This window comes from Xiphophorus maculatus, chromosome 13, assembly GCF_002775205.1.
Source record: "Xiphophorus maculatus strain JP 163 A chromosome 13, X_maculatus-5.0-male, whole genome shotgun sequence".
In the NCBI taxonomy this organism is placed as follows: Eukaryota; Metazoa; Chordata; class Actinopteri; order Cyprinodontiformes; family Poeciliidae; genus Xiphophorus; species Xiphophorus maculatus.
In genome coordinates, this window is record NC_036455.1 from 8,256,674 (window position 1) to 8,271,980 (window position 15,307).

Genomic DNA, 15,307 nt, shown 5'->3' on the forward strand with positions numbered 1-15,307 from the left:
TAAAAAACAATAATGATAAACTGTATGTTGTTGTATTAACATACTGTTTATGTCAAACTGTATGTTGTGTGTGTACAACGTGAAGAGCAGAGGGCTCAGCACACAGCCCTGAGGAGTGCCAGTACTGATGCTGATAGATGAAGAGGCTTGGGGGCCCACTGACTATTTCATGCATTAACAGAGTTTGACCGGACATGGACTCCCTTCCAGAACATTCTCACATGATTGGACTTGAGCGATTGATTTGTATTATTCTGTACAATAGAGAGAGTTAGTGGGGTTTATTTTAAAAGCTTTTAAAATCAAAGCTAGAATGTAAAGAATTGAATGTTTTTTTTTAAAATCTGCAAAAAAGTATTTGTGATAGTTTTGTCTTTAAAGTAAAATGAGATTGAGTTTTCTTTCAAATTATATTAACCAGTTTTACTCTGATTAAAATCTTTTCAAATGAAATAAAATGGATTTGTACTTTAAAGAAAATGCAAGATTCACCACAAATTAATTTTCCTGCATTGATTGCCAGAGCCGGCACAAGGCATAGCAAACTAAGCAGCCACTAAGGGCCCCAGGGCCACTAAGCTGCTAACAAAAAATTAGCTTGAATGGTCCAGTTCAACAGCCCAACATTTATAGGGTCTTTGTGTTTGTGTGAAACTGAGTTTAAACTTTAAATGAGTTGATTCTCATGGTTGGCAGTTTTGGCTTCAAAACTCCATATTTGATAAGGTTTGATAACAATAACTTAAACTTCTCTATGTTTGACATTGTCTAGCAAAATGTTTTTATGTCATGTGTTTCGTCATGCTTTCCTCCAGTATTTCACACTGCTTTTGGGAGACCTTATGCCATTCCTGCCGCAAACATTGAGGTGGACTTGGGTTAGAATTCAACTGACACTGGAATGAAATGCCAACCATACATGCAGAGATGTTGATTTTTACAAAACTGTGCAGTTTTTCCAGAGTTGTATTTTGACACACCTTGTTCCCTTCCAGTCAGAGGGATGTTGGTTCATTTTCAAATAAAATACCATACCATACCATACCAACTTTATTTATAAAGCACTTTAAAACAACCACAGCTGATACAAAGTGCTGTACATCAAAACACAACATAACAATAAAAAAAACATAAAATAAAAACTTACAGTTTAAAAACAAAAACATACAATTTAAAACTAGATCCCGCTAGAGTTGAAAGCCAAATAAAATAGATGGGTTTTAAGACGAGCTTTAAAAGTGGACAGTGAAGGGGCCTCCCTGACCTGCAAAGGCAAGTTGTTCCATAATTTGGGGCCCATGACAGAGAAAGCCCTGTCCCCTCTGAGCTTCCTTCTTGATCTCGGTACCTCCAAAAGCAGCTGATCTGCGGACCTAAGAGACCGATAAGGTATGTATGGGTGAAGAAGCTCAGAGAGGTAAGCCGGGGCAAGATTATGTAGTGATTTAAAAACAAACATAAGAATTTTAAAATGAATCCTAAAATATACCGGCAGCCAGTGAAGTGAGGCCAGGACAGGGGTCACGTGTTCCCTCTTTCGAGTTCCTGTCAGCAGTCGTGCAGCAGCATTCTGTACTAGCTGCAGACGTGAGAGCAGCGACTGACTAACTCCCAGATAAAGTGCGTTACAGTAATCCAATCGAGTTGAAATAAAAGCATGGATCACTGTTTCAAAATGCTGCCTGGAAAGAAAAGATTTCACTGACGCCAATCGCCTTAAATGATAAAAGCTGGACTTAACCACGGCTCTGATTTGACTATCCAATTTAAAATCACTGTCCACCTTAAAACCAAGATCTGTAATAACAGGTTTAAAATAAACCTCCAAGGGTCCCAGGTCAACAGAGGAAGACTCACAGGAGCCACTGGGTCCAAACACCATCACCTCTGTTTTGTTTTCATTAAAATTTAAAAAGTTCAAGGCCAACCAAGCTTTAATATCACCTAGACATGCCATAGAGCCTGTTCAGAAGCACCAACAAATTAAAGTGAAATTTTTGTGTTCTACTTAAAGTTATAGGCTTTTGTTTTTTCTTTTTGCCAGATTGCCCACAATGCTGTGTGTGTAAAGAGGAGGAGATTCTCAAAGAGCCGAGCAACAAGAAGGAGGAACCAGAACCTGTCTCGATAAAACTGGAGCAAGAGGAACCAGAACATCAACAGTTCAGAGAGGAAGAGAATCAACTCTGCATCAGTCAGGACGAAGAGCATCTTGTACTGAAACAGGAGACTGGAGACATTTTGGTGACCCCTTCTAATGAGAAACGAATCAACAATGAAACAGAACCAAACAGGAACCAACGCGTCTCTCATGCTTCTCCTGAAGATGAGAAGCAGAATCAGGAAGGAAACAATTCTGGACACCCAGGAGAAAAGAGAGACGAAGAGCAGAAACAAAACAAGAGATGTCAGAAAACCAAACAGAAAGAAGGAACTACTGAAGGTCCAAAACAGAAAAAGCACAAAAAATCTCACCTTGATAAAAAATTATATCCCTGTAAAGTTTGTGATAAAACCTTTTCTCAAAACAGCAAATTGATGAGACACACGAGGATTCACACAGGTGAGAAACCTTTCACATGTATTAGTTGTGGAAAGAGTTTCTCTCACAAATGTAGTTTAACTACCCACATGAGGATTCACACAGGTGAGAAACCTTTCACATGTATTAGTTGTGGAAAGAGTTTCACAAAAAAAATTAGTTTAACTACCCACATGAGGATTCACACAGATGTGAAACCTTTATCATGTATTGCTTGTTTTAAAAGTTTCATCCATAAAAAGAGTTTATCTATTCACATGAGAACTCACAGTGGTCAGACGATATAATATGAATTCAAGTGTGAAATTACTCTGTATCTTTTATTCTGCAATAACACCTGAGTGAAGTTGCCCCTTCATAACTCCTCCCACAGTCTTCAAATCAAGCTTAATTGCTGTCAAACATTTGTACAGTGAAAAAAAATCACTTTGCTGATTTTGCTTTGAAGATTTTGATGATGACTTCAGATGACCTGTGTAATTGTTTTCATTAATTTCTTTAAAATTATACCTGCTCTGACCACACAGTAAAAAAAATAAAAAATCCGTAAAAGAAACCGACAATGTCCTGGTAATTTTCTGCCAGTACATTTACTGGGTTTTTTTTACGGAATTTCCAGCTAATTTTTTTTCAGTGATTTAGCAATTGTTTTCCAGAATTTAAAATTTTTCCATGTTAAATTTTAAACACAGAAAACCTTTAATTTACGGAAAAAACTGTTAAATAACGGGAAACGTCTGACAGAAATTCTGTAAAAAAAACCCCCCAAAAAACCAGAATATATCCTGGCAGAAAGTGGATTCCCTCGTTCAAGAATTCGTCTCCATAATAAGTGCTTAAACCTTGTCTGGCATCCTCAATCCTCTTGAGTGCTTAACCTGTCCGTCCTCCCAGATCACGCTTCTTGGCATTCTCTTTGTCTCTTGTCTGGCTCAAGAATCTTCTGTTATTGTCAACAGACGAGGACAAGCACCCATGTGTTCTGCAGCCAGCAGCTACTACCTGCCACCTCCATGTACAACTCAAAGTAAGCTTGTTTCATATTTCATCGCACATCCCCCACCTCTCGTGTCTTCAAACAGTGTTCCTGTTGCCGGCCTCCCAGACCACCCTAAGGAAATAAACTGCCTGATCACCCAGAAACTCCTTGTCTTTATTAAAAACGACTACACGGTGCAGAGTCGAGGGGTTACTTGGGCCAGCCTGGTACAGTGGAGTGAAGCAGAACTCGGTTACATGGTCTGGTAGACAACTACTGAGTTCTCCTTTGGGATTAATGTTTTCTGTATCTGAATCTAAGTATCACAAGTTATTTTAATCCTTTTCTGTTTGTTATTCTATTGACTTTATTCTCTGCTTACTCTACCCACCCCTGCCTTGGTTACATCCCTTTGTACATCCCTCATTTATGTACAAATGTTTTGCATACTATGCTTTTCACATATTTAAAAGAAATCATGTTGTCACAATAAAAAGGGCAAAGTCAGGGAGCAAATATAGACCATCAGCAGGTAAGGATCGATTATAACATGCTGAGGAGAAGGAAAGAGTTTAAAACATTATTGTTTTGTATTTTAACCTATGTAGTGTGTCTCGGTTAGTAAATTGGGATACTGAAAAATACAATTCTGACGTAATTTATTTAGTCTAACTGTTAAAAGAGGTGGATCAAGGAGAGTTTGAAAATTCAAAGCGGAACTAAAAGTCGTTCACAGTTTCCTCCGTGGAGCCACAGTGAAACACACAGGAAATAAACAGCGCGGATAGCAGCGATAGTTGTTCTGTCAGAAGGCATTTTGATCAAGGGTTTTGGTGTTTTGTAGGAATATTTGAGTGATTGCGATAGTGATTGCTATTTTTGACACTGTTTATGTCACTGTGCCATAAATAGCCGTTCACTGTTTCTTCAGTGGAGCTACAGTGAAACAGACAGGAAATAAAAACAGGACACAAATAGCAGCGTTAGCTTCCCTTCTGTTAGGATGTAGTTTGAAGACGGGTTTGGTATTTTGGGTAAATATTTGAGTGTTTGCAGTAAAAATGTCTTCAGTTCAGCGTCAGAGAGAGTTTATCAACGAGCCGTTAACTGCTGCTGAAGAAACATTCACAGAGTTTAAAGAAATCATCGTCAAGTCGGAGGAAGAGATGGATGATCATCGCAGACTGCTGGATTTCTCCCGGAGGCCCCAGATAATCTTACACCGAATAGGTAGGAACCACTGTCCCGTCTTAATTATTAGAGACAAGTTAAATAAAATTGTTTGGGACCGACGCTGAATTGGGCATGAAACTAAATGCTAAAATATTACAACAATAAAAACCTGAAACAGATCAGTTCCATTGAAAGCTTAGTTAGATCATGGATGTACATAATATTAACTGAAGGAAAGAAAGGCCGGCTACAAAGTCTGCCTTATAGCCACTTAAAGAACATTTCTACAATTACACGGCTAGTGTCCCAGCAAGATCTAGAGAGACGCATCCATGTGTTTATCTTTTGTCGCACTGATTACGTAACAGTGTCCTCACAGGTCTGACTAAAAAAAACAATCGCCCTTCTGCAGCTGATCCAGGACGCTGCTGCTGGTGTTCTGACTAAAACCAGGAAGTTAGAGCACATCACCCAGTTCTACACTGGCTCCCTGTAGCTCAGAGAATAGACTTTAAAATACTGTTGTTAGTTTATAAATCACTGAACGGCTCAGCACCACAATACATTAAAGATCGGCTGTTGTTGTATCAACCTTCCAGACCTCTCAGGTCTTCCGGTTCTGGTTTGCTCTGCATCCCCAGAATCAGCACCAAACATGAAGAAGCAGCATTTAGCATCTATGCACCACAAATCTGGAACAAACTTCTAGAAAACTGCAAGTTCTCAAGTTGGTTTTATGATTTTTTTATTTTTGTTTTCTTGATGTAAAGCTGAAAAGTGCTATACGGATATCCCTCAAAAGAATATAGTGAAATGATAAAATATATTCTAGATATGTTTTTCTTAAAGTTACATTTTACAAATTCTTTTAAAATTACTTCCTTTATTTAAACAGGTAAACCCCGTTCTATATCTATATCTCATTTTCAAGAGGAACATGGAAATAGTCAATTAAATAACTAAATAATTTAAATAATCAATTAAAATAAATTATTTAAAAAGGTAGATTTAATCATTTTAGAAGTCATTTATTTAATTGAATATTTCATAATTTCATGATATATTTTGTTCCTTAAAGGAACATTTACAAGTATGGTATATTTAATTTTGTCATCCCTTGCCTTCCTTACGAAGGTCCTTTAAAAGTTAATTTAATTGAAAGGTGAAGATTAACAGAATGTTATAAAACAATGTTTTTATTGTATTATGATGCACATCTATTGACTCTCCCATCAGAAGATCAACATCGATTAAGTTTAATATTCATATGAAATAAAGCCTGTTTCAGTTGCATCAATGGATAAACATGAAGTTTGTTTTTACCTAAATTTATAAGCTGTTGGTTGTTTATTTTGTCCAGATCTCCCACAAAATTGTGTGTGTAAAGAGGAGGAAGATTTCACTGAGTTCAGCAACCAGGATGGGAATTCAGCTATAGATAAAGAGGAACCAGAACCTTTTAAAATAAAACATGAGCAAGAGGAACCAGAACATCAACAGTTCAAAGAAGAAGAAAATCAGCTTTGCATAAGTCAGGATGAAGAGCATCTTATGTTGAAACAGGAAACTGGAGATATTTTGGTGACTCCTTCTAATGTACAAAAAATCAGCAATGAAACAGAACCAAACAGGAGCCAACTTATTTTCCACTTTTCAAGCACTATGGAGGGTCCAGTAGTTGAGAACCAGGATCAGGAAGGAAACAATTCTGGAGACCCAGGAGAAAAGAGAGACAAAGAGCAGAAACAAAACCAGAGATGTCAGAAAACCAAACAGCAAAAAGGAACCACCGAAGGTCCAAAACATAGAAAGCACAAAAAAACTCACCTGGACCAAAATGTGTATTCCTGTGAATTTTGTCATCAAATCTTTTCTCAAAAAGGTAACTTGATGACACACGTGAGGATTCATACTGGGGAGAAGCGTTTCACATGTCTTACTTGTGGAAAAAGTTTCACTCAAAAAGGTAATTTAATTTCTCACATGAAAAGCCACACTGGAGAGAAGCCTTTCACATGTAGAACTTGTGAAAAAAAGTTTAGTAACAAAAGAAATTTAACTATTCACATGAGGACTCATACAGGCGAGAAGCCTTTCTCTTGTGTGAATTGTCGAAAACTTTTTAGAAGCGCATCTTGTTTATCTTCTCACATGAAGGTTCATATGGTCGAGAAGCCTTTCACATGTACGACTTGTGGAAAAAGTTTCAGTCGAAAAGATCATTTAAGTAATCACATGAAGCTTCACACAGGTGAGAAGCCATTCACATGTACTACTTGTGGAAAAAGTTTCAGAATCAAATCTGATTTAACCATTCACACAAGAATTCATACAGGTGAGAAGCCTTTCTCATGTGGAACTTGTGGAAAAAGTTTCAGAAGCACGTCTCGTTTAACTTCTCACATGAGGATTCATATGGCTGAGAAGCCTTTGACATGTATGACTTGTGGAAAAAGTTTCACTCGAACTGATCATTTAGTTAATCACATGAGAATTCACACAGGTGAGAAGCCTTTCACATGTATGACTTGTGGAAAAAGTTTCAGAATCAAATTTGATTTAACTATTCACATGAGAATTCATACAGGTGAGAAGCCTTTCTCATGTGGAACTTGTGGAAAAGGTTTCAGAAGCACATCTCGTTTAACTTCTCACATGAGGATTCATATGACCGAGAAGCCTTTCACATGTATGACTTGTGAAAAAAGTTTCACACGAAAAGATCATTTAGTCAAACACATGAACCTTCACATAGGTGAGAAGCCTTTCACATGTATGACTTGTGGAAAAGGAGTCATTCACAAAAATAATTTAGCTAGTCACGTTATAGGTCACACAAGTGTGGAGCATTTCTCATGTGGGATTTGTGGGAAAAGTTTCACCTATGAAAATGGTTTACCTATTCACGAGGACTAACAAATGTGAGACAGCATTATGTGAACCTCAAATACCATGGTGCTCTCTAACTTGCTTTTTGTGCTTTAATTACATTTAGATCATATCTTTGATTTGTTGTAGCTTAGTTCAAAAAAGCATTTCAAATAAGACTTCTAACTGAAGTTCTTAAAATTTACCTTATTCTACTAATTTCACATCTTAAAACCAGATTTCAGATAATAATCACCGGGAATCTTAAATGAAATGGATTTGAAGGGTGTGTTGAAGGAATAAATGGTTTAAATGTTCAGAATTATAATGTAAAGCTTATAAAATCTTATGTTTATCTTTTGCTGTATTTATACAGAGTTTTTGTTCAATTATTTAAATGTTTTCTGTTAGTGGATTCATATTAAGAGTTGATGTATGGACCGGTAATTGCCCATTGGGATTCATAATGTTTTCTGTATTTGAATCTAATTATCACACATTATTATTTTCATTATTTTCTCTGTTTCTAATTCAGGAAGGAAATTATGCTGATTATAAGATTTCAACAACGCAGGCATAAGGTTGACTAAATCATGTTGATACTGCAGATATTTTACTATTTTTGGTTTAAATACATAAATCCTTGTTAAAGCTATTCTGAACTGTAAAATAATTTTTATTTTCTTGTCTTTCATTCATTATACAGAGTTTTTGTTTAAGGATTTTTAAAAGATGTTTGTAAATGTATAAGTGATATAAATTCCATTTCTCTTACAAAAGTGACTGTCATTACAACTATTTGTACTTCTTATATAATAAAGTCATCTTTTTTTTTCAATCTTGTAGTGCATTTTGACTCTTAATTAGGATCTGTTCTAACTTTGCAGGATGGCAGTGGGGAGGTGCGGAGCACTGCAACACCCTGAACACTCATTGAGTGGTTTGCAACTTCTCCCATTCCTTTGTTGGTTTTGGCAAGACTCCCAGTTGCATTCTTGAGTCCAGACATGGGTTTAATAAACCCTTTTTGTTCAGATGTAATCTGATCTGGGCTTCATATGTTGTGTGTCCTGTGAGATGTTTCAGACAGGTTAGAGTAGTGTTTTATACCTACAGCTAATGTGATGACTTTGAAGCAGTTCTGCTTTTTGTTACAGCAATAAATTAACCTTTTCCACTGATACAAAAATATCAAATAAATAAAATGGCTGAATTATACTGAAATGCATTTTCTACTATAAAGTCTAAAATGAGACTGAGTTAATAGTTAACAAGACAACATAATTACATCTGTTATTGTTTGGAGTATTGAGAATGTTGGTAAATTTATTTTGTGAGTTTAAGTTTTTGGTTCATAAAATAGTTAAAAAACGTAACGTTGACATGAATACAAATTTTGCTCAATTAATCTTGACAGCTTTAAACATAGTCTCATGTTGCTCTAATTTTTGTATTGAAGGGTTTTTTATAGTTATTTAATATTCTAATCTTTAAAAGGGTGTTTGTGTATGCGCAAAATTCTTATAATTAATTTGTTCATTGTATATGGTTGAAAACATCATACTTTGTGTTTTAAGTTATAGTGTGTTTCACTTAGTAAAGTGATGTACTGGAAAAGACACTACTTTTAATTAATATTCTAATTTATTTAACATCACTTTATTAAAAGAGGAGATTAATAGGAGATCAGAAAATTTAAAGCGGAACTAAAAGTCTTCTTAGTTTCTTCCGTGGAGCTACAGTGAAACACGCGAGAAATGAAAACAGAGTAGCTAGCAGCGTTAGCTTCCCCTCTGTTAGAATGTAGTTTGAATTCAGGTTTGGTGTTTTGGGTAAAATATTTGACTGTTTGCTGTTAAAATGTCTTCAGTTCCGCCTCAGAGAGAGTTAATCAACAAGCAGTTTATTCCTGCTGAAGAAACATTAACGGAGTTTTATAAAATCATCGTCAAGTCGGAGGAAGAGATGGATGATCAGCGCAGACTGCTGGATTTCTCCCGATTACCCCAGATAATCTTACACCGAATAGGTAGGAACCACCCTCACGTTTTACTGATGATACAGGTTAGAGAAAATTGTCCGGGGCGACTCTGAACTCGACATCCTCTTTGAATTGTCGCTGCACCAAACCAAACGACTCTGCAATAACAAAACTTGCAGATATAAAACTTGCACACACATATACTATATATACTGTATATATGTGTGTGTGTCTGTGTATAACTAATCTGTGGAGAAGCTGCATTTGTGTTAGTAAATGTATTGGTGATATACTGTAGATGCAAATAGTTTTACTGTCAGTAAAATCATTTGTAGCTCTTATAAAATAAAGTGCAATTTATCATCATGATGGTCTTGTTTTTTCAGTTTAGCAGTGGATTTTGAGAGTCCCTCAGAAAATGATTTAATAATATTCAAATTTTTTACCAGACCTATGTAAAAAAGATGTGGTTCTGGGGTGACTGGAAAGTTTAACGTAGAACCAAAAAATTTTTTTTCAGTTTCTTCTGTGGAGCCACAGTGAAACACACAGAAAACAATCATTCTTAAAATTAACACTATCCTGCTAATTTTACATTTTAAATCAAGATTTTAGTATTAATAGGAGTCTAAAATAAAATGGATTTAAAATTGTGTTTTCAAGCAGGATATTAACAGTGTGTATTAAAGGAACACACACACATATATGTATATATATTTATATATATATATATATATACACAAAAGTCATTGTGCGTGTGTACATATACAACTGTATAAAAGCTGCATAGTTTCATGTAACACTTTGATTCTGAATTAAATGTTTTAATATTTAAATACTAAATATTTTTAAAAATATATTAGATGTCAGAGCAAAATTTCAGTAATTAACGGTCATTCTTTGTGTCTTAGCCTATATAGTGTCTTTCACTTAGAGAATCAAAGTACTGAAAAATAAATACTTCTAAATAATCACATTATTAAGAGAATTATAAAACAGAGGTCGTTCGAGGGGACTTGAAAATTCAACGCGGAACTAAAACTCTTTCACAGTTTCTTCAGTGGCGCCACAGTGAAACACACAGGAAATGCTAACAGAGCACAGAGAAGGCGTCAGCGTTCCTTGTGTTAGAATACGGATTTGATGTTTTAGGTAAATATTCGAGTGTTTGCAGTAAAAATGTCTTCAGTTCAGCGCCAGAGAGAGTTAACCAACGAGCCGTTAACTGCTGCTGAAGAAACATTCACAGAGTTTAAAGAAATCATCGTCAAGTCGGAGGAAGAGATGGATGATCATCGCAGACTGCTGGATTTCTCCCGGAGGCCCCTGATTATCTTAGACCGAGTTGGTATGAAACAGCCTCGCCTTTTACTGATTGGACAAGTTAAAGAAAATTGTTTTGGGACCGACGCTAAACTCGGCATCGTATTTAAAGGGCTGTTGCACCAAATTATATGACTGGAATAACAAATAGGCTCCAGCTGAATATAAAATACTTTAAATCATCAACCGTGACCTGAACTACTTACTGTCCATCATATAATGTCAAAATTACAAAAATATATTCTAGTAGAAATAAAAAAAAAACACATCAACATTTAACTTGAGTCAAAGTAAGTACTTGCTTTTAAATATACTTAAAGTATTGAGAGAACATGTATTTGCTGAATGCAACAGTCTAGAATATCTTTAAATGTGCCTATTGTATACATATTTTCTTATCTACATCAATGTTGCTGTACCATTTTAATGAACAATGCTGGAGAGAATGGATCTTTTTATGGTGTCTTCGGCCCACTTTTACACTTGGACTTATCATTCTCCACATTAGTATCTCAGTGGTGACCAGCAGAGTTAGATGCCATTAATTTAAAGAAGAGGAATTATTATACTTGTGAAAGTTTTTATTTAGTCGTCTGCCTGAGTAAAAGGGTCATTAGACACATTTAACAAAGAAATAGGCAGTGATCATTTCCACCGACAGTTAGTCAGGATGAAACCTAATCCTACTTCATTTTTGTGAGGAGGTTGTGTTTGCCATTGCTTTCCACATATAGGAACGAGATTTTCATTGCCACATTGGAAGGTGTGTATTTAGAAAGGAGACATTAGACCAGAGACCAGCTGTAGGGACGATGATGCAGGTTCTTCGCAGGTAAGCAGAGAAACTTGTTGAGAAAAATAGATCAATTGTGGGGAAAAACAGGGAAAAATCAGGACAGGGTTTTTACAGATATTTCAGAATTACTCTCATTCATGCTCCAGAATATTTTTTATCTCTATTACAGAGAGCACAGGCGGAAGGCCAAGTGTAGTTCATATTTAAACATTATTTATTTTATTATTTTATTTTCAGATAATGTGTGTATTTTGTGTTTGCAAAGGCAGCAGATATAAATCAGTCACTTTTACATCATGATTAATTTTGCACGTTGCTGTCACATTCGACCAAAATGTCAAATGTTTTTAGTGTCATCACTTTCTATCTTCATGCTCTTAAACAAATTTTGAGGCATGTAACTCTCATACCTTGTCACTTTCATTCAGTTTTATGTGCCAAGTAATAATTATTTGCATACAGGAATGGTGTTTTACTCAACATTTAATATTAAATGTTGCTAGTTGGAACTTAATGTAGATGTTTAAAGGCACTTTTTATCGACAGATGCGGAGGTTTTTTTCCAAAGGCCCTTAGGCCAGATGTCCAGCCTATTTAGATGCATGACGGGATTAAAGTGAAGTTTATATTTTACTGAAATTTATACGCTTGTGTTGTCTTTTTTTGTCCAGATCTTCCACAAGACTGTGTGAATGAACTCGCTGAATCTGGAGTGATTACTGAACTCAACACCCAGGATGAGAACTTGACTTTAAATGAAGTAAAACGTGAATCTGTGGAGATAAAACAGGAGCAAATAGAGCCAGAACATCTACTGATAAAGTGCGAGCAAGAGGAACTGGAACATCTACAGATAAAACAGGAACAAGAAGATTCAGAACATCTCCACATAAAACCAGAACAAGAGGAACCAGAACAACAGCAGTTTAAAGATGAAGAGGATCAACGCTGCATCACTCAGTACGAAGAGCAGTTTGTGATTAAACAGGAGACTGGAGACATTTTGGTGACTCCTCTTAACGTGCAAATAATCAACAATGAAACAGAATCAAACAGGAACCAACTTGTCTCTCATGCTTCTCCTGAAGATAACCATTATCAGGAAGGAAACAATTCTGAAGACCCAGGAGAAAAGAGAGAAAAAGAGCAGAAGCAAAACAAGAGATGTCAGAAAACCAAAGGGCAAAAAGTAACTTCTGAGGGTTTAAAACATACCCACAAGAAAACTCACAGGGAACTATATATATATTCCTGTAAAATTTGTGACAAAGCCTTTACTCGAAAAGGTCACTTGACAATGCATATGATGATTCATACTGGTGAGAAGCCATTCCCATGTTTGATGTGCGGAAAGAGTTTTAGGGAAAGTAGGGTTTTAACTTCTCACGAGAGAACTCATACAGGAGAGAGGCCATTCTCGTGTAAAAGCTGTGAAAAAACATTCATTTATAAAACTAATTTAACTACTCACATGAAAACTCACACAGAAGAGAAGCCGTTCACATGTGTGACCTGCCAAAAACGTTTCAGAAGCAGGTCTTGTTTAACTTCTCATATTAGGATTCATACAGGTGAGAAGCCTTTCTCGTGTATGACTTGTGGAAAAAAATTCACTCAAAAAGGTCACATGACTAATCACATGAGAGGTCACACAGGTGAAAAGCCTTTCACATGTATGACTTGTGGAAAGGGTTTTAATGACAGAAATAGTTTAACTTCTCACATGAGAATTCACACAGGCGAGAGGCCTTTCTCATGTGAAATTTGTGGAAAAAGTTTCATTACAAAAAACAGTTTAACTTGTCACATGAGGATTCATACAGGTGTGAAGCCTTTCACATGCGAGTGCTGTGAAAAAAGGTTCATCACTAAAACCAATTTAGCTCAACACATGAGAACTCACACAGGTGAGAAACCTTTCTCATGTGAAATTTGTGGAAAACAGTCTCCTACAAAAGATGGATTAACTTCTCACGCAAGAACTCATACAGGCAAGGAGCCTTTCGAATGTGGGACCTGTGGAAAAAATTGCAGATATAAATCTGTTTTAACTTATCACATGAGGACTCATACAGGTGAGAAACCTTTTTCCTGTGGGATCTGTGGAAAAGGTCTGTCTACCAAAAATAGTTTAAATTCTCACTTGAAAAGTCATACAGGTGAGAAACCTTTCCTTTGTGGGACCTGTGGAAAGAGTTACAAGACTAAAAGGAGTTTACGTGTTCACACGGGGAATCACAGATGAGATGTTTTAAAGTGAACAAGTTCCTCTGTAACTTTCCTTTTAATGTAAATACAGTGACATTAAAAAAGACTTGTAATTAAAGATACTTAAATGTATGCAAATTTAACATTTTATAAATTTTAAATTTTATATTTATTTCTGATTTTGGAAGGATGACTGATATATTTTACATTTTTTGTTGAAATATCTTTACTGACATATTTGTTAAAGCTAAACAAACTGGTTGTTGTTCTACCTATGTCTTTTTCATCAGTTACACAGTTTGAGAAGGTTTTTAGTTTTTAGGATGTTTGAAAATATTTTGATATAGATTCAACTTCTGTTATGAAAGTGACTGTCAGTGAAACTATTTTTAAGTCTCTTGTAATAAAGTCAGTTTACCATGATGATGGTCTTCTTTTTTCATTTTAGTGGTAAATTGTTGAAATATATATATAAATATAATAAAAAGGCCAACATAGAGTTGATTAGTTGCCTGATTTTATTTAATGCAACCAAAATACATCATAAAAAGGTAATAAAAGTTGGTGTAAATCAGTTACCTTTAAAAAGTCATTGTAATTACTACGTACATCACAATCTGCTAAAAGCAGCATCTAGATCTAGACATAGCAAGTTGAATTTACAGACATTTACAGATTCAAATAACAATTGAAAACAAATGTAAGTGTACTTACATTATTCAAGTAATTCAAAAAGTTACATGATTACATTTTAAATGGAGTTAGTTAATTGTAATCAGTTGTCTTAAAGTATCAATCTAAAAATGACGAGGACTATTGGAGTATTACACTGGACCCCTTTCTATTCGTGGTTCAGTATTCGTAGATTCATCTATTCATTGACTCTTTTGAAGAATCAAATATTTTGTAGATCTAAAGAACATAAACAAAACTGCAGCTTGGGAAGCTGGCCTAACTGAGTGCACTGCTACTTGACAGATTGGTTGTAAGACCAGCGATTTGAAAAAGTATAGATGTTAGCTTCTGTGCTACTCCTAAGTCAGTTCCCACTGTGTGTATTATTGCATATTTGCTGTATCATCTATTAAAATAGACACTTTAGATTTACACAATTTAACTATTTGTTAAATACCTGGAGTCCACTAAACCTTTCAAGCTATTTTAGTAGGCTTTCTTTTTGTTTTGTTTTATCGCCCTGCAAGGGGTCTTTTTGTGGGCTCTAGTGTCCCTTTTTCAAAGTAGGCTGACAGGAAAGGGGGGAAGATATGCGGTAAACGTCGTCGGGTCCGGGAGTCGAACCCGAGACAGCCACGTCGAGGCTACGTTGCCTCTGAATGTGGGTCGCGCTAACCCATCTGCCACCACGGCATGCCTAGTAGGCTTTCTTTTTGTGATTGGTTGAACTGTGATTGGTTTGCTTCATTTCTCCTGTGTGGG

General features: G+C 35.8%; 2 protein-coding genes across 2 annotated transcripts in view; both read left to right on the plus strand.

The window, feature by feature from the left end:
• Positions 1-8,396, plus strand: part of LOC111610415 (gastrula zinc finger protein XlCGF57.1-like) — a 28,924-nt gene extending 20,528 nt beyond the window's left edge. The window contains exons 1-2 of the mRNA XM_023344602.1: positions 4,290-4,751; positions 6,055-8,396. Of these exons, the coding sequence (XP_023200370.1) occupies positions 4,583-4,751; positions 6,055-7,610 (1,725 nt within the window). The 5' untranslated portion in view covers positions 4,290-4,582 and the 3' untranslated portion in view covers positions 7,611-8,396. Of the gene's footprint in view, positions 4,752-6,054 lie in introns of the transcript that reaches the window.
• Positions 8,397-10,575: 2,179 nt separating this feature from the next.
• LOC106699817 (gastrula zinc finger protein XlCGF57.1-like) lies at positions 10,576-14,350 on the plus strand. The gene is made up of 2 exons (XM_023344637.1): positions 10,576-10,891; positions 12,334-14,350. Exons 1-2 carry the CDS (start codon positions 10,723-10,725, stop codon positions 13,905-13,907), a joined length of 1,743 nt encoding a protein of 580 aa, XP_023200405.1. The 5' UTR covers positions 10,576-10,722; the 3' UTR covers positions 13,908-14,350.
• The last annotated feature ends 957 nt before the right edge of the window (positions 14,351-15,307 follow it).